This window comes from Macrobrachium rosenbergii, chromosome 7 (assembly GCF_040412425.1).
Source record: "Macrobrachium rosenbergii isolate ZJJX-2024 chromosome 7, ASM4041242v1, whole genome shotgun sequence".
Lineage (NCBI taxonomy): Eukaryota > Metazoa > Arthropoda > Malacostraca > Decapoda > Palaemonidae > Macrobrachium > Macrobrachium rosenbergii.
The window spans coordinates 2,624,369-2,645,197 of record NC_089747.1 but is presented as its reverse complement, the minus strand read 5'-3'; the positions used below and the strand labels follow the sequence as shown (position 1 = coordinate 2,645,197).

Genomic DNA, 20,829 nt, shown 5'->3' with positions numbered 1-20,829 from the left:
ATTTCCAACAGCAATACATAAACCAGGGGGCTGTGACTTCTCGTAAAGTAATCTTAATGAACGAGTTGTGAAATACACTTAATATCAAGTCCATCGGTCGCCTACGGCGTTTTATGCAAAGGTCCTGAAATATCACTAAAACTCTTTTTTTTTTTATAAAATATTTCCTCTTTTATTATCTTTTCTCTATTTCCTGACGTTCTTCTCGTTCATCTCATAAAATCAAGGGATCAGTGGATAAACAGCAATGATGCATTGGATGTGTAACAACTCGATTCTAATCCAGGAACGTACATCAAAGTAACATTGGCTACAGGAGAGGGCGGCCACTGGTTTTATTCTTCAGTTTCGTGAGCTAAAACAATAATTTTTTTTTTAAATTTAATCTCATTGCAATTTTTAATCCTGGTAATTACTCCTGTTATTTATTCCGTAATGAAAGTTTTTATAATTATACAACAAGCTTTCACTAGTGATTAGTGAGGACTGTGTCCAAGAAGTTGAATTTCAAGTATTCAGTAAATCTAAAGCTATCGTGTGTATATTTATATATACTGTATGTATGTATACTTGTGTATACACACACACACACACACACATATATATATATATATATATATATATATATATATATATATATATATATATATATATATATATATATATAATGCGTGTGTGTGTGTGAAATGAAACCCGTAAAAAACAGGTTTTACGACAAAACCGCATTTTGATTGCAATACTTCAGTCGTGAACCCCAGTATTAATCGAAATGCGTGGTTTTGTGTTTTTAATTGTTTTTTTATGGGCCTTTTCAGCTTCCAAGATCACCAGGAGGGTTATTGGCCGGGGGGAGGGGGCCCCAGGTAAAAAGTGCTGGAAGGAAGTTGCAAGTGTTAGTATTTCTTTTGTATTACGGTGGAATAAGTTGACGGGAATATTATTAAGTATAATTCAAGATCTTACTTTTGTTTATTGCAATTTATGACTTTTTGTTTATTGCTTTTCATCCAAGCAATTTATGACTTTTTGTTTATTGCTTTTCATCCAAGCAATTTCTGACTTTTTGTTTGTTGCTTTTCATCCAAGCAATTTATGACTTTTTGTTTATTGCTTCTCATCCAAGCAATTTATGACTTTTTGTTTATTGCTTTTCATCCAAGCAATTTATGACTTTTTGTTTATTGCTTTTCATCCAAGCAATTTATGACTTTTTGTTTATTGCTTTTCATCCGAGCAATGTATGACTTTTTGTTTATTGCTTCTCATCCAAGCAATTTATGAATTTTTGTTTATTGTTTTTCATCCAAGCAGTTTATGACTTTTTGTTTATTGCTTTTTATTCGAGCAATGTATGACTTTTTGTTTATTGCTTTCCGTCCAAGCGATTTATCAATTTTTGTTTACTGCTTTTCATCCAAGCAATTTATGACTGAGTCATATTCCCGATGTCGCGCTGACTTTGGTCTTTGCAACTCCAGTTTGCATGAATTGATGAATCAGTTGACTGGCTCAATTTATACTTTTGAATAAAATCTTTGTTTTGAATCCTTTTAAAAATTTTGATCATAATTATTTTCTTAATATTTCAATATAAAATTCCTTTTTATCCATTTACAATTAAAGTAAAAGGTGAAAGCTATTTGTATATTTTTTTTCATTAATATTCAGAGGAATTATCATTGAGTATTTCCATCACAAAATCAATAAAAAAATAATGGTGATGACATTCCAATGACCATAAAATTCTCAGTAATGTTGGCAACAAGATGATAAAAAAAAATAACGACAATGCTGACATGAAAAAACACTTACACAAACATGTGAAGTCTTCAATGAACTTCCGTAAAATTACTTGGTAACATCAGCTGGGACCAGGTTACAAAAAAAAAAAAAAAAAAAAACACGAAGATTTGTTAAAACATCGATTAAAAAAAATTCCTTGTGGCTTGACATCTTAACCCCCACGTTCCATCGGGGTTACAGCTAAAATTATATTCTACAACCCACTAAGAAGTTAACTGCACATTTTTTTTCTCTATATATAAAAAATTCCACGAAGACAAAAAAAAAAAAACACAAAAAAATCCTTCCAGTTGATCTTTTTAACCAATGGATATACATCTTTTGTTTTTATACATCTTTGTTTTTATACATCTTTGTTTTTATACATCTCGTTTTATACATCAAATACAACAACACCAGTTAACAACAAGTAGCTTTTGGGGGAGCTACGATGGACTAGTCAGAGATCCCGAAAGGGTTAAATATCAAAAAAAAAATAAAGAAAAATAAAATAAAAAAAACCGGAAGATTCTGAATAAGAAATAACAAAAAAAAATAAAAATAAAATTTCAGATGATTCTAACTTCCACATTCGCGGTTCGAATCCGTGAAAAGAAAACGTGCCAGATAATTTTCGTGATTGTGGGGGATTGGCGGGCGGGTGGAGGGGGGGGCGTGTTTGGGAAGGGGTATCCAATCAAAATGACTACTGTTGCACCATTAAGTGACCTCTGACTATTCCTGAATTGTGCCTTACAAGACATACTTAGATTATACACGTATTACTCCGGTATAAGTTCTGTTGCCAAGTTGTATTTTACGCTACACGCGCACCAGGCAGCTGTTGTATGAATCACACAGTCATACAACCTACAGATATTCATACACACATGCAGAGAGTGAATATTTCTGTTTGCATCGCAGACAGTTAAGTGGAATTAAGTTGTGGGAATGTAAGTTTTACTAATGATTCACGGGAAAATAAGAAGCGTGTTATCTCTCTCTTGTGTGTATATATATATATACATATTTATATATATATATATATATATATATATATATGTATGTATGTATGTATGTATGTATTATGTATATACATATATATATATATATATATATATATATATATATATATATATATATATATATATATATATATAAACATACATAATCTTTGTGCGTAACGCAGTCTCCATGGGGACTTGAGACGAGTGCATGCTCCCGAGGGGTGGGACTTTTCATCGACCCTCTCTTATATTACTGCTACTTTCGACGGTATAGGTATATCAGGAATATAAACATGAACAAAAACAAATCAAGTTTTTTTATAAATTAGAAAAACCCAGGATGATAGTATCAATATATATATATATATATATATATATATATATATATATATATATATATATATATATATATATATATATATATATATATATATATATATATATATATATATATTTAAAATTTTAAAGTTTTTGGAATTGTGACTTAAATCAACGCATTTTTCATAAGATAAAAAATGGAGCATTCTGATTGGCGAGTGAAATTGTTGCCAGGCAAACCCAGATAAATGATTTCATACGTCTGACAACCTCGTATTATTGGAACGTCTCTCATTTCAAGCTAGTCAGTCAAAGTCTTTTTAAGAGAGTACCAATGAACGTAGTCTCTTTAAAATAAAAATAAAAATACTTAGAAAAAGGAAAAGATAATATTTCTAGCACCCTTCATCAAAATATTAATTTTACTAAATATAGTGACTCCCACTTAAGGCCAGATTTAAAACGAATGTATATTTGTTATCTACTATAAAAAAAAGAGATATTTCACTAAACGCTTCCAGTCTGCAGAACCTCTGACAATCAACATTTATTCATTTCAATTCTTGGATTATACATACCTCATGAGCACATACATAACGTATGCATTTCTGTACAAATACAGCCTTAGGTTATTCATGAACAAAAGAATATACAAGTGGTACTCTCATTTCCAAAAGTCTCCTATATCATTTTAGATCCTGCACGGAAACCAATAGCTAAGTATTCTAAGGTTACGTCTTTATATTTCTTTGGAATGTTTCCTTCAAGTATTGAATCTAAAATGGCATCTCTAAACATGATACTTTTCCTGTTAAGTGCGTATAAATCTTTGCGTATAATTCACGGTACTCACACGCATAAATAATTTTTTTTTATCTGCAAACGAACACACACATACACAATTATATTTATTTATAAATGGGCACAAAAATATATGTATACTCATAACAACCAGGAAATATCTGTTCTATTCGTCAGAGACACATTTTCTCACGTCTTCTTTCAAAGTCTAATCTACGTCTAAATTCTCTCTTCACATTTTTCTGTTCGTATTTCTAATAAGCGTCGACAAACATCTCTGGAATAATCCTCTCTTCACTTAAAACTAAACAAAGCTTCTACATTTACTTCTGAATCTCCTTTTCCAAAATTAAAACTGTGAGCAGCCAAACAATTCCCCACCCAAAACAACAGGCTGAATGAAATCACTTTAAATCATCAGCTCAGATGATTTCAGGCAGGTTTTTAGAATCATTATGATGAATTTTATTGATTTCATTCATGTTTTTACTCTCTCGCAGGCCCTTGAATGGACACTTTCTGTCTCAGAGACTAAAATAGTTTCCTGGAACCTTCAGGCAACCAGTAAGTCACCACTAGACCGATCTTAGCCTTCTATAAGCCTCAGCTTCTTCTTCTTCTTCTTCTTCTTCAGGAAACCAGAGCAACAGCCTGACGTCACTGCTGCTGGTCACCGAAGGACCCTCCCGTGAGGTTCGTCGTGATGAGGTCCTGCCTCCCTCCGGCGTCGTGGGATGCCACGGGGGAGTAGGATACTGGAGGCCCTTGGGTACGTTCCAGAGACATCCTATAGTCAGCCCTAGGATGGTAGGAATGCAGGTTAGCTGGGAGATGCTGACCGCCGTGGGAGGATGTGGACCTGTGGCTCCTGTTGCTGAAGCGGAGGTATCCTTCCAGGCGGTCCTTGGTTGACCTGGAATGCAGGTAAAGACAAAAAAATATCAGGTCATTTTAATGTTTATCTGTTCCTGCAATAATGGAGAGATTTGGAAGAAGACAGAATCTGAGAAGCACTGATAAAAAATATTTTGATTAAACTACACTTGGCAGAGAGAGAGAGAGAGAGAGAGAGAGAGAGAGAGAGAGAGAGAGAGAGAGAGAGAGAGAGAGAGAGATTTAAAAAAAAATGTCCAAAAAAGAGAATGGCAGGTCATTTTTATGTTTGCATTTGCTAAAATGAAAAGATTTGAGAGAAGGATGCGAACCACTATTAAAAAATGGATTGCTTGAATTACTTTTGAGAGAGAGAGAGAGAGAGAGAGAGAGAGAGAGAGAGAGAGAGAGAGAGAGAGAGAGAGATATCGATTTTTATAAAAGTACCCAAAGAAGAGAACAGAGCTTACACAAAGCTTGTCAGTTTGTCAGAATGGCTGAGTAACTCGATACGAGAGAGAGAGAGAGAGAGAGAGAGAGAGAGAGAGAGAGAGATGAATGGTTAAAAGAGCCAGCAGAAGACTAACAGAGCCAACACAGTTTGCGAGGGAGGGCTCAGCAACTCGAAACGAGAGAGGAAGAATAATTTGATAAAAGGGGGAAAGTTATCATCAGGTGTTTAGACAGCAAATAAGGGAGAACGTAGTGCTTTAAAGACAAGTGTTGAAAGTGTTATAAACGAAGAGCCGAGACAAAGACACTTCAGAGGAAGTGTGTTCTATGCGACAGAGGGCTGGATGGCAGAAACTCTTTCATGTGTCTGGTAATATTCTAAAATGATTTAAGGGAAATTCATCCTGGAATTATTAGGATGAGGATGAAAGTGAAAGTTAAAGTGAAAGTGGAAGTGATTAGCAGGATTTGTTTATATTACGGAGCTCCATTACAGATTTTCAGTATTAGGATAGACAGCTCACACACACGTATACATGGAGGTATAAAAGTATATGTATCTCACTTTGTGTGTGTGTGTGTATATACATATATATATACGTGGTGTGTGTGTGTGTGTTTGTGTACGCGTGTGAATTTGCGTGCACTGCAATCATAGAAATCTAATTTTCCTCGGAGAGAATCCTTCCAACGGAATTGCAAGATTGCTTCGGTAACTTCTCCTTCCTCCAAGCAACCAGATGAAAGGATGTTCTAAATCTATCTATCTATCTATCTATCTATCTGTCCATCTATCTTGCTATCTATCTATCTACCTGGCGTTTACAACAGAGGAAATTAAGACTGAATTGCCGGACAGGGGAAGAGAGAGAGAGAGAGAGAGAGAGAGAGAGAGAGAGAGAGAGACTCTTATGAATAATCTAGTCTCTCTCTCCCTGCAACCCCTCTCTCTCTCTCTCTCTCTCTCTCTCTCTCTCTCTCTCTCTCTCTCTCTCTCTCTGTGTGTGTGTGTGTGTATCCAGAATCTTTCACCTTTTATTTTAAAATAATTTTCTAGGCAAAACGTGCGCCTGAAAGAGAGAGAGAGAGAGAGGAGGATGAATGACTTAATCTCTTTCTCTTTTTCACTCTCCCTCTCACTTTCCATTTCAATCTGTCATTGCTAATATCCTCTTTAGAGAGAGAGAGAGAGAGAGAGAGAGAGAGAGAGAGAATTGATTTTCTATTTGTCTGTCTGTCTTGCCTTTCTCTCTCTTTGTTTGAAATACTTTTTTTTTATTTCCCAAGACAAAATGTACAAAGAAAAGAGAAAAATAATATTTTTCTTAATCTCCCTCCCATCCAGATTCTGAGAAAGAACGGAGGAGGAGGAGGAGGAGGAGGAGGAGGAGGAGGAGGAGGAGGAGGAGGAGGAGGAGGAGGAGGAGGAGGAGGAGGAGGAAGGAGGAGGACTCTTTTTTTAGTTCCCAAGATTGAATTAAAGAAAAGGAGTATCATTGGAGGGGAGGGGAGGAGGAGACAGGAGGAGGAGAGAGGGAGAAAGGGGAGAGACCTAATGGAGTAATAATCTGGTTGACTCTCTAGAGATGTGTGATAATAGAACTTTTCTTCTAATTATGCGTATCATTGCAATTGAATGCATATGTGCTCGGACAGAGAGAGAGAGAGAGAGAGAGAGAGAGAGAGGTGCACCTATGAATAATCTAGTCTCCCTTCCTCTCTCTCTCTCTCTCTCTCTCTCTCTCTCTCTCTCCTTTCAACTTTTATTACAAATAATTTTCTTGAGAAAACGTATGAGAGAGAGAGAGAGAGAGAGAGAGAGAGAGAGAGAGAGAAGCATCAAATGGTGTTGAACAAATTGACTGGATTGGCAATTTCTCGTTTATGATTGTGACAGCATATACATATATGTGTGTGTGTGTGTGTGTGTGTGTGTGTGCGCGCGCGCGCGTGTTCGCATGTGAGCGCGCAAACGTTCATGTGCGTACAGGCTGGCGTGCTGCATCTAAATCCGGAAAACTCCGACCTGGACGACAGACGTTGTCGTGGCTGATCTATCCACATCCTCACGTAAGCCTCGTGAGAGAGAGAGAGAGAGAGAGAGAGAGAGAGAGAGATACGAAGTCACATTATAGAAAGGTGTCTTCAGAAGGCAGAACCGCATTCTGGGCAAAAACTCGTTGACTCAGGAGTGTTGAGAAATGGGACCAGGAATCTCACCTAGGTCTCACCGCACCTCCGAATGAGTCCCAAATTGGCTGAAATTAGCCCCCAGGGAAGACCACCCTGCCCAGGGAGGCCCTTACTGAATATTGGAAGTCGGAGATGACACCACGGAGGAGGCTGAGTAATGAGTTGCAGAATGCGGGAAGTGATGGCAAATTTGGGGTTAATTCAAGATGTTGCTATGCAATGCTACAGAGATTTTTCTGATTTTTTTTATAAATTCATGGAATTAATTTAAAGCGAATGTTTCTTTTAATTGAAATATTTTATGTTTAACTGGTTAAAAAAAATTGTATTCTTCTTAAGTTCTGAATGTTTGTGTTATTAGATGCTGGTGGCCTAATGCCAGCATTTTCCTTGTTTGGTTAGGCAGAATCGAATTAAATACAGAAGTATGTTTATTGGAAAAGAGTAGTCTTATGTAACTGACTTTCAATTTTCGTAAATATGAAATGGAAAGGCGAATATAAACGTTATAAAATGATGAATCACAATCGAATCCAAAAGGCTAAATATTCAGCAATAATTTCATCCATAATGAAATTTTCAAGCGATTTCCAAAAATATCAATGGAGTTTTTCATTTGATTTCACAATACATAGAACCCGTCTTACGTCATTGGTAGACATCAAAGGAAAACACAAAGACTTCAGACACGAATAAATTAAATTAGTAAATCAAATATATTCATAAAAAAAATTAAAAGAAAATTCAATTTCCTTTTTGAGATTCCGGTGACGCCACGTGACGTCACGCAAATTTCCTCTCTCGAGATGCTGATGACGTCAGCTGATTTCATCCACAGGATGGAAAATAACACCGTGATATTTTGAAGTGGTGGGGTGGGGGATGGGGGAGGATGATTTAGGATGACGTATAGAAGGCGCTGGTGGTAGGGGGAGAGGATTGGATTAACTCCATTTCTTTCAATAGGATCACAAACATTTTTTTTAGTTATTTACCATATTTTTAATTAAGATTTTTATATACAATAACAAACGTCAATAGCTATATACATATATACAGTATATATATATATATATATATATATATATATGAATATATATATATATACATATATACATATATATATATATATATATATATATATATATATATATATATATATATATATATATATATATATATAATATAATTATAATCAAGAATTTACAATGACTTTCATGGTGAAAAAAGAATAGATGAATCAAGTTTTCCTGAACAAAGATATTCATTTACGAAAAATGAAGATAACTTAAAATCTCGACTAACTTTACTGTCATTCCGCTCTCATTAATTATACGTTTCCCAATTCAGAATTTGTCTCCCCACCCCTGGAAAAAAAACAAATACAGTACTTTAGCTTCGAAATGAGACCAAAAACAGTTTAATATCGTGAAAATTACAATACAGCCGACTTTCAAAAAAATTATCCCTTGAGCTCATAAGTCAGAACTGTTTTTACCTAGGACGGGTTTTGCAACGCTTCCCCCCCCACACCCCCAAAGAAATGAAAAAAAAACATTCTTTATAGTTTCTTGTAAATAAAATTCATATGAGCTTGTGTTGGATTTTCTCTCAAAATCCAACCTTCCTCGAATTTGTATTACAAGTCTTACGCAAAATTGAACCTGAGTGTCTGCTCGCGTTTAAGCGAACGAATATGTTTATCGAGGTCTTCCGCGTTTTCAGAGAGAGAGAGAGAGAGAGAGAGAGAGATAGAGAGGTTGGTTTGTCGTGTGGAGAGAGAGAGAGAGAGAGAGAGAGAGAGAGAGAGAGAGAGAGAGAGCGTCTTGTATAATAAAAGGCTGGTGAGAGAGAGAGAGAGAGAGAGAGAGAGAGAGAGAGAGAGAGAGAGAGAGAGAGGGAGAAAGTGTCTTGTATAATAAAAGACTGGTTTCGAGGAGAGAGAGAGAGAGAGAGAGAGAGAGAGAGAGAGAGAGAGAGAAAGTGTCTTGTGTAATAAGAGGCTGGTTGTCGTGTGGAGAGAGAGAGAGAGAGAGAGAGAGAGAGAGAGAGAGAGAGAGAGAGAGAGAGAGAGAGAGAGTCTTGATATAAGGCTGGTGAGAGAGAGAGAGACAGAGAGAGAGAGAGAGAGTCTTGTATATAAAAGGCTGAGTGAGAGAGAGTCTTGCATATAAAGAGGCTGGCTTTCGTGGAGAGAGAGAGAGAGAGAGAGAGAGAGAGAGAGAGAGAGAGAGAGAGAGAGAGAGAGAGAGAAAGTGTCTTGTGTAATAAGAGGCTGGTTATCGTATGAGAGAGAGAGAGAGAGAGAGAGAGAGAGAGAGAGAGAGAAGAAGAGAGAGTCTTGTATAATAAGAGGCTGGTTTTCGTAGAGAGAGAGAGAGAGAGAGAGAGAGAGAGAGAGAGAGAGAGAGAGAGAGAGAGAGAGAGAGAGAGCGGAAACGGCAAACTACATATAGGAAATGAGAAATTGAAAAACCTCAAGACACAGTTTTCTCAACCTCTGTTATCAGTTACAGGATTTCTTGAAATTTCTTCCACCTCCCCTTGCCTAAAAAAGGAATTGTGTTTATAAAGAAAAATTATAACTCTTTTATAAAATGCTTCCTTCAGAATTCATCCACACTCAGTTATGGGTGAAATAAAACTGACCAACGTGTAATTTTGTTTTCAAAGAGTTAAATAAAGACTCCAACCATAGCCTTCTGTGCGGAAGACTCTGCTATAATCTCCCATAATCTGGAAACCAGAGACGCTGGGGTCTCTCCAGCCTTTGTTTTCCAGGACTGGACGCCGATGATTGATTGGGGTCGGATCTGGAATCCTCTTTAGCCTGGAATAATGGTTTGTTTACCGTTCCAGAAACTGTAGGTCCATAGACTGAAGGAAAAGGAAGTTTAGGTATTTTCGCCGACATGAATAACGAAGAGGTTTCATGAATATATCAAATCATGATGACTGTGTGTCTATTCGCTTTTATTAAGGGGATTATTGCTGGTATTTTAGGATGAAAACATGAGTGCAGTTTACACAAACAAGTAAAAAATGGCCCGAAGTTTCTGTAGCGCAATCGAGTTTTCTGTACAGCCGCTACGGCGTATAATCAAGGCTGCCGAAAATGGATCTATTTTTCGGTGGTTCGGTATAACTGTATCGTTGCCAGAAGCACGATTATGGCTAAATTTAACCTTAAATAAAAAAAAAAAAATACTAAGGCCAGAAGGCTGCAATTTGGTATGTTTGATGACTGGAGGTTAGTTGATCAACATACCAATTTGCAGCCGTCTAGCCTCAGTAGTTTTTAAGATCTAAAGGTGGACAGAAAAAGTGCGGACGGACAGACAAAGCCGGCACAATAGTTTTCTTTACCAGAAAACTAAAAAGGTGAAAAAGGGATGTTTAAAGGCACTATATTGGTGCCTCTCCTGAAGACCTCGTTTAAGTTCGTAAGCAAGACTGGTTTTTGAAAACCCCCCCAAAAATACTTACCCGCCATCCTTATGGGCAAACGCCAATGGAATGGTCATCCCCATACCCCTTTCTAGCCCAGACCAGAAGAGAATAGTTAAAGGAAGGAGAGTTGAGCTTAGAAATATGCTCAGAACGGGCGCAGGTTTAAAAAAAAATCAGACGTCTGAGTGGAATATTTTTCGCCGATTTCTGAAAATTGACTGAGTGTCGTAACTTCGCCTTGGGATAAACAGCTCATTAGCAAGTCTTTAATGAGTGTCTTTTTCCTAAGCGAAAACAGAATTATGAGGTCGAGGGGAGGATTTTTAGGTGATTAATTGTAAGAAATCACCAGATGTAAAGGTCCTTTCTCTCTTTGTATATATATATATATATATATATATATATATATATATATATATATATATATATATATATATATATATATATATATATATATATATATATATATATATATATATATATATATATATATATATATATATATATATATATATATTTATATATAATAAATCACAAAAGTAAGCAAGTGATTTTATTTATTAGCTGAAGCCACTGGAAAGTTCAAAATGAAACGACAGAGTGCCAAGTATTCTCGTGTATTAAAATACATGAAAGTACTTGGCACATTGTTGTTTCATTTTGAACTTTCCCAGTGGCCTCAGCTAATATATATATATTGGCTTAAGACAGGCCATGCGATGAACTGGGATAAGTCAACGATAATCTACAAGGTCAACGACCATCGGAAAAGGAATGTGCTAGAGACTGTGTTTATTGAAGCTACGTCCACCATGTATGTTAATCTCCACCCTGGATTATCCCTCGATTCTTTGTCTCTGTCCTTTTTGTTTAAAGAACATGCTGCCCAGATTAACATACTGTAACCCGCCCCCCTTCTGTTTTTGTATATAAAGCTCATCAACTTCTTTTGTATTCAGTGTGAACTTGGAATAAGAATAAACTACAAAAGTACTTGTTCAAGTCCTGGTTTTCACTCTCACCTTCTGACGTGGATTTTATAATATATAATATCTACACATACATGCTGGAATATATATGTATATATATATATATATATATATATACACATATATATATATATATATATATATATATATATATATATATATATATATAATTACACCTGTAGCTTAATTAGAGGCAACCACAATTCATAAAAGTTACCAACCATATATTTATTCCCCACATGTTTAAAACATCAACAATGCAAGGTCGAAACGTTCAAGATGAAATTTAAATACAGCAAAGAAGACAAAATAAGTCGATTAAAATGGTTAGTTCATGTAGAGAGAATGGGAGAGCATTATGTCCGAAAGGTCGTCAATTTCGGAAGTTTTCAGGGGAGGGAAGAGAGGCTGACCTAGCAAAGGGGCTCCTGGGTAGAGAGGGGTAACATGGGCCACATAGCATGGACGAAATTTATGCATGCAACACATTCTGTATAGCAAGGAATATTTATGAGAAGGTTCGAATTGCTGACGAGATGGCGGTCAGGTGTGAGGGTACGAACTGACTGAAATGCTGTGGATTTTTTACTTTTCATTTTTCAATAGGAGTTTATCCAGCATAAACCATTTAAAGGAATAATAGTACGTGGGACTTAAATTTTTTTTGCAGTGAAGCCATTCTTTCCAAAAATGAGGGCTCTGGGATTTAAAATTTCTCAAAGTTTTTTTTAAGAGGGCTCATATCAGTTATTTTTAAAACAGAAATAATAAAATTTAAAGGGAGAACAGTCTATTTGCTTTCGTTTTGAATTATATCATTTTAAGAACCACAGAACAAACGAAAACTTAAAAAAGTTTTAAGAGGGTTTATATGATCTATTTTTTCATAAACTGGAAATGCAGCCAAATTTATAGGGAAAACAGCCTGTCTGTCTTTGTTTTCAGTTTTAAGAACCATAAAACAAACGAATTTAAATTTAGTTGCAGCAGCCAAAACATGGGACGTAAAAAGTTAGATGTAGCAGCCAAAACATGAGACGAAAAAAATATCTATCAACTTACTACATAAAATCAGGTATGAGCAAAATCAAGATAGGCTGCGCCACTCTCCACAGGGTAAAACTGACCGAGCACTTGGGTTTCTTTATTACCAAATTTCTCGTCCATTTGCCACCGGAAGTCAGGTGCTCTCCACAGACTGAGCAGGTGGCTGTGGCAAGGGGAGTGGTCTGTAAGCCTGTTACCTGAGAGAGAGAAAGAGAGACAGGGGAAAAATAAAAAAAAAGAGAGAAGCAAGTCTTACCATTATGAGCGAGTTAAGAAGGTTTAGAGAATTGTTAGTAGGTTGTCAGTGGTCGAATGATAAACACACATTCTGGTCGTTTGTCTTGAGTGGTTTAGAAAGAAGCCACTGCAGAAGGCAAGTTTGTGTGAATAAATATAAAAAAACATGGGGTTTTGACATTCATTAAGGTCCTCTTTTCAGCTGAAGAGGACTTTATGATAAGGACAATAAAGTTTTATCTGAATAAGGTCCTTTTAAAAACAAAAGATTTATCTAATAAATAAAAATAGCAGGAGTTTATTGAACTCCATTAAGGTCCTTTTCATCTGAAGATGACCTTAGGTAAGGTCGAAAGCTCCTGTTTTCAATCAAGTTTTATCTGAATAAATATAAAAATATGGAGTTACTGACCTTCACTAAGGTCCTTTTAAGCTGAAGAGGACCTTGAGTAAGGTCGAAAGCTCCTATATTTAATAAAGTTTTATCTGAATCAATACAGAAAAGGAGCATTTGACATTCACTAAGGTCCTTTCCAGCTGAAGAGAACCTTAGTGTAGGTCGAAAACCTTTGTTTTTGATAAAGTTTTATCTAAATCTACACAGAAGAGGAGCATTTGACCTTCAGGTCCCTTTTGCAACTGAAGGTCGAAGCTCTTTCATAAACCTGGTTTTCTCCAGTTGATTTTCTCTGAAGCATTGTCAGTGGGTCTGTAGCTTGTATCTCTCACTATCTGAGTAAATCTCTTCTGAAAATCGAAGCAAGTGAGCACTTCAGGAATTTTAAAATATTGCCGTTGTTACTCCTTTTAGCCAGTTGATGGTGTTACTAAATAATTTTCAGGAACTGGTTACAGCTAAAAAATTATTTCATGTAGTGTCCTCACCTCTGAAATCCTGCTTTGTAAACTGCTGTTTTGTTTTCTGATTATATTCCAAGGTGAGCAGCTGGGTTGCAGAACTGCACTGTTTATAAAAAAATTATTAACACCTGCAAAACCATCTGTATCTGCAACTTCGCATGGGCGTCTTACAAGGTGTGTAGCCGAGTTTCAGAAATGTACTGTTTATCAAACAATTCTTAAAATCTGGAAATCTTTGAATTTCTACTTCTCATGGTCATACCACAAGGTGAGTAGCTGAGTTCCAGAACTTTCCTTTGATCAGACAATTCTTAAAACCTGGAAATCTGAATTTCTACTTCTCATGGTCATATCACAAGGTGCGTAGCTGTAGCTGAGTTCCAGAACTGTATTGCTGATCAGACAATTCTTAAATACCTGCAAATCTCTGCATCTCCACTTCGCATGGGCATATCACAAGGTGTGTAGCTGACATCCAGAACTGTACTGTTTATCAAACAATTCATAAAATCTGCAAATTTTTGCATCTCCACATCACTACCCCCTTCCCGTTTCTCGATCCGGATGCCTTTATGGTACAGAACGCGTCTCAAGTTTCGTTTTGAGAGGTTCCTGAGGGAGACCTCATAGCACAACGGATCGATGGAGAGGACAGAGGCTTCCCCGAGGCAAATCCTCCGAGGACCAGCAGAGTAAAGGACAGAATGCATGAGTTTCGAAAATGTTATCAAAGAGATGATGTTCATCGTCAAGGGGAAATAATTATTGAGGCTGGGTGAGTAAAAAAAAAAAAAAAAGAATAAAGGGACTTTGATCTTCGAGATCACAGCCAAACCAGATCACGTGGAATATGAAAAGGATGAGATGAGAGTGAGTGAAAAAAGGAGAGTTTTGCGAACAAGGTGCAATGAGGAAACATGAAGAATTAATTAGAGAAGTGGACGAAGATGAGATGAAAAAATGAATGGAGCAAATAAATATTTATGATAAATTTATACAAAGACTTATGAAGTCTGCGGTGAAAAAGAGGTAAGGCAAATGTTAGAAGGAGATCTACAGGGCAGAAGAAGAAGAAGAAGAAGAAGAAGAAGAAGAAGAAGAAGAAGGAGAGGAAGAAGAAGAAGTAGAAGAAGAGACGTAAGGAGGGTGTTTGTATGCCTCAAGGGACAAGAATGGGACATACAAGGTATACATTGAAGGATATACAGATATACAGCATGTATATCTGTAAACATACTGTATACAAGCCCTGGCTAATATCACTGTATAAAGGAAACATGTATACATATGTGTACATACGTACTTGTGCGTAACATACATTAAACAATAATAATTCAATATAACTACTTGTACGTGTAGTTTCTGAAATATGTATTATCGCATACATATTGATATACGCTTACTTACAAGCACATTATGTATGTGTGTTTGCATACACTCATATATGTATATATATACAGTACATGTATACATACACAAAACGACACACCTCCAACAGATCAATAGCTACACAATAACACTCGAACTGACAAGGAAAGAGAAACGTTGCTTAGGGTCTTAAATTTTACATCAGACCTCCAGTTCCCCAGTGACATTCTCGACAAAACCCGACTCTCCAGCGACTCCTGATCTATACATTTTTCATTGTTTCTCCAGGAAAACTAAAAGGTATATATATATATATATATATATATATATATATTCAATATATATATATATATATAAATATATATTATATAATTCCAAGGACACTGGAAAACTTATTAATCAGAATTACAGAAGAATGTTGTACTTACTTTGCCCCATAAAACAAGGACTCATGCTGTTCGGAAAATTATGACTCGTGCACTTACGTTTATGGACAGGAATCTGAGAGATACCAGAGCAGAAAGCTTCCTTTGCCTGCTAGTAGACAGGCTTCCTTTCTTTCACTGTAGATGGGCTTCCTTTATCTAAAAAGTAGATAGACTTCCTTTATCTCAAAGTAGACAGGCTTCCTTTATTTCATTGTAGATGGGCTTCCTTTATCTAAGAAGTAGACAGGCTTCCTTTATCCCAAAGTAGACAGGCTTCCTTTATCCCAAAGTAGACAGGCTTCCTTTATCCCAAAGTAGACAGGCTTCCTTTATTTCACTGTAGATGGGCTTCCTTTATCTAAGAAGTAGACAGGCTTCCTTTATCTCAAAGTAGACAGGCTTCCTTTATTTCACTGTAGATGGGCTTCCTTTATCTAAGAAGTAGACAGGCTTCCTTTATCTCACTGTAGGTGGGCTTCCTTTATCTAAGAAGTAGATAGACTTCCCTTATCTCGTAGTAGACATGCGTTCTTTATCTTATAGTAAACAGGCTGTCATCATCTAAAAGTAGACGGGATTCCTTTATCTCAAAGTAGACAGACTTCTGTTATCTCAAAGTAGACGGGTTCCTTTATCTCACCGGTGACGGGCTTCATTCATTTCATAACAAAGGTGCGTCCTTTACCTAAAAGTAGACAGGCTTCCTTCATCACGTAGTAGACAAGGTTCCTCAATCTCAAAGTAGACAGGCTTCCTCTATCTCAAAGTAGACAAGCTTTCCTCTATCTCAAAGTAGACAAGCTTCCTCTATCTCAAAGTAGACAGGCTTCCTCTATCTCCAAGTAGACAGGCTTCCTCTATATCCAAGTAGACAAGCTTCCTCTATCTCAAAGTAGACAGGCTTCTTCTATATCCAAGTAGACAGGCTTCCTCTATCGCCAAGTAGGCAAGCTCCCTCTGTCTCCAAGTAGACAGGCTTCCTCTATCTCCAAGTAGATGGAGTTCTTTATCTCGTAGTAACCAGGCTTCCTTTCTATTAAAGTAGACAGGTATCCTATGTTTCAAAGTAGGCAGGCTTCCTTTACATCATAGCTGACGAGCTTCCTATATCTCAGAGTAGACAAGCTTCCTCTATCTAACAATAGAAAGTCGTCCTTTATCTCAAAATAGACGGGTTCCTTTATCTCAAAGTAGACGTGCTCCCTTTATCTCATAGCAAAGGAACTTCCCATATCTTAAAGCGAAGGGATTCCCTTTACTTCAGAGCAAAGGGGACTTCCTTGATCTCATAGTAACTGCTTCCTTCTTGTATGGAGGAAAGAGCTTTCACTATCTCGCAGCAAATGGGCTTCCTTTATCTCGTAGAAGACGGTCTTCTTTTATCTCCAAGATTCCCAGAGGCTTCATTCGAAATCTTTTTTAAGTTTATTTATTGAACAAGATGAGACTGTGTCTGGAACGAAGATGTAATCTTGAATACTGGACTATTCCATGGAATCTGAACTGGAAACAAGACTTTTAAATCAGCATAAAACATCGATAATTAATCTTACCTGCCAAGAACTTCAATACTGCGCAAAAGACACCGAGAGAAACAATACAAGGATATGAAACATATCGCATATTTTTCATATTTCTGTATTGTTTCTCTCGGTGAGATAAGCCACGCCGGACCACACTAGAATGAATCACCGAGAGAAACAATACAAAATTATGAAAAATATAAGACGTTTTTAATATTTTGTTATTGTTTCTCTCGGTGGGATAAGCTACACCAAACGACACCAATAGAAAGCGCATTCAGAAGCGCGTTCAGAGGGAGTTCATGAAGGCGTGAAAGCGCCCGTAACAGAAATCGCATCTGGGGAATATTTCCACCGCGATGTCTCTTTGAGAGAGGGAACCAACGAATGTAAATAAGCCCCCGTGGACAGGTGAATCTCTAAGCCTCCTCCTCCTCCTCCCCCTCCTCCTCCTCCTCCTTCTTCTTCTTCTTTCTTCTTCTTCTTCTTCTTCTTCTTCTTCTTCTTCTTCTTCTCTCAAACCGGGAAAGGTATTTCTGGTTGCTGCTGATTTTGGTGGCAGGGAGAGGAAGTATTTTGCCCCTGAGTTTTTTCTTTTCTGAAAAATCTTTCTTCAGATAAGAGAGAGAGAGAGAGAGAGAGAGAGAGAGAGAGAGAGAGAGAGAGAGAGGAGAGAGAGAAACTAAAGTAAACATAAACCTTGGGAAATAACTATAATTAAAACGTAATAACACCAAAAGAGAGAGAGAGAGAGAGAGAGAGAGAGAGAGAGAGAGAGAGAGAGAGAGAAGTGGATAAACAGAGAAACTAAAAGTAAACATAAACCTTGGGAAAGCCAACTATAATTAAAACGTAATAACACCAAAAGAGAGAGAGAGAGAGAGAGAGAGAGAGAGAGAGAGAGAGAGAGAGAGAGAGAGAGAGAGAGAAGTGGATAAACAGAGAAACTAAGTAAACATAAACCTTGGGAAAGCCAACTATAATTAAAACGTAATAACACCAAAAGAGAGAGAGAGAGAGAGAGAGAGAGAGAGAGAGAGAGAAAGTGAATAAACAGAGAAACTAAAAGTAAACAAAAACCTTGGGAAAGTCAACTATGAATACAACGAGGTGAAACCAAAGAAGAGAATTGAAGTTGCTCTCTCTCTCTCTCTCTCTCTCTCTCCTTCGGCCACTTACCTGGACATCCTCCAGGAAGCGAAGAGGGCGGGCGTGGACACTGTGGGGAAAAAAGCCACCCACACGAAAGTGATGAAGGTGATGTCGAAGTGGCCTGAATTGTCGTATGTCTCCAAGACCATGTTTTTCACCAGCCTGGGAAAAAAGGGAAAAAAAAGGGAAGAAAGGGATATAATTATACATGTAACGGAAAGTAAATAAATTTATGTATGAAGAGAATCGATAATTTATCATTTATTTTCAGTCGTGGGAAAAAAGTGAAGAGGGGAGGAAGGAAAAAACGGAAAATAGGGAAGAAAGCCATTATTATATATATATATATATATATATATATATATATATATATATATATATATATATATATATATATATATATATATATATATATATACTCTATATATGCATAGCCAATATTTATATTATATAGACTCACTCTTCAAATGGAAAAATCCACCATAATACAGTAATTGAACTGATGATAATAACTAAATAAATCTTGTAAGAACGAGTCGAATATTAATATCCTTAATAATATTAATACCCTTAATTACCGGCAGTTCTCCCAACGAGATGAATATCATTTTGCCTCAAAGTAAACGAAAAAAAAACTTCATAAATAATTCCATTCCTATTCTTGCAACGTCAGTTGCATTGTGACAATGTGTTTAGATTCACTGCATATGGATTTTAAGGTTTGTAGTTGTGTCTGTTTGTTGAAATATACGTTTTGTTCAATGCTCGCTTACTCAGAGTATTACTGGATGTTACTGTAGTATGCGTCATATTTCTGATTGATTATACTGGATTATATTACTGAGAATATACTTCATATCTTCTGATTAATTACATTTGATTAAATCCTCTTGGTATAAGTTTCCGAACTATTCATATTACTTAATAACAATAATCCCTTGTAATCCAGGAGTAATTACTTCGAAGACTGAGTGAAAACATGATAAATTACATCTTAATTACGTACATCAAATTCTGAAAGGATTGAATTCATTGTCAGTGGCATTAGAAAGATTGTGATGAATGACAGTACGCTTCAGTCCCACGTAAATAGCAACAATCGTTCCCTAATGACAATCATCGACCCTCTGGCACCCGTCACAGACATCCCAACGACCCCTCGCCGGAGAGCTCGTTTTTGCCAATCGCCGGAGCCCAATTAGTTATCGTGCCGTTAATGATTATCTCAATGAATGGAATTCGCTCGCATGGCAATTAAGATTATCCAGGTGGTTAATTGCGCACGGTAAATGGAAGGATGTCGAAATTAACCTCCCACCTGGTTGCAGGATGGAACTGATAATGAGTATTTTTATGGGACGGGCTATTTACCAAATGGTCTGCTTAGTTATTAATATACAGCCTGCAATCAACTTCCATTTTCTTTCTCGTCTGAAAGGCGGGTTGGTTATTACGAGAAAAAATTGACTTTCAGCCATTCACTGCTTCCCCGAATTGCATGAGCTGATGTGCATGTGTTCATGCATTAATTAAGCAATGATCTGTTGCAGAGGACGAATAATATTGCTTGTTTCAGCGGTTAAAAACTGGCTTGATTTTGTTTTCGAACTGAAATACACGCAGGATGTGAGCTGCGCATGCGTGCTTTCTGGATCAGTTCTTCTTCTTTCTTTTGGAAAGTATAAACTGGCTTAATTTTTTATGACTTGAAATACTCGCAGGCTACGAGCTGCGCATGCGTGCTTTCTGAATCAGTTCTTCTTCTTTTTTTGAAAGGTATAAACTGCTTAATTCTGTTTGCAAACTGAAACACACGCAGGCTACGGGCTGCGCATGCGTGCTTTCTAAATCAGTTCTTCTTCTTTCTTTTGAAAAGTATAAACTGGCTTAATTCTCTTTACGAACTGATATACAGGCAGGATTTGAGCAGCGCATGCGTGCTTTCTGAATCAGTTCTTCTTCTTTCTCTGGAAAATATAAACTGACTCGATTCTGTTTACAAATTGAAATACCCGCAGGCTACGAGCTGCGCATGCGTGGTTTCTGAATCAGTTCTTCTTCTTCATGAAATAAGTGACACGTGAAGACGACACATCAAAGGAAACAGAGTCTCTAGCAAGACTATGGACGTTCTCCCACCTCCCTCTTTAAAAATGCGAATAATGATAATTGGTTGTTTGTGATGAGGTCCGATCGCCGAAGTTCCGAAGGGAAGAAGCAATTGGGGTTCGGGCAAAATAATGTTGCTTCTGTTGCTGATACGCTGCCGAGTTCCCTCGCAGGGAAAGGAACAGGGAACATCTGGGGAAACATTATGATTTCCCTCGCAGCTTCCGACGGGGAGTCT

General features: G+C 36.9%; 1 protein-coding gene across 5 annotated transcripts in view; it reads right to left on the bottom strand.

Moving 5' to 3' along the window:
* Window positions 1-4,316: 4,316 nt before the first annotated feature.
* Window positions 4,317-20,829, bottom strand: part of LOC136840007 (uncharacterized) — a 199,826-nt gene continuing 183,313 nt past the window's right edge. For 3 of the 5 annotated variants that reach the window (XM_067106288.1, XM_067106289.1, XM_067106290.1), the window contains 2 exons: window positions 18,510-18,644; window positions 4,317-4,821 (listed from right to left, as the gene is read on the bottom strand). In XM_067106288.1, coding sequence (XP_066962389.1) covers window positions 4,566-4,821; window positions 18,510-18,644 — 391 coding nt within the window. In that variant the 3' untranslated portion in view covers window positions 4,317-4,565. Of the gene's footprint in view, window positions 4,822-12,928; window positions 13,111-18,509; window positions 18,645-20,829 lie in introns of all 5 variants that reach the window. The other 2 variants (XR_010853494.1, XR_010853495.1) reach the window with 1 other exon arrangement.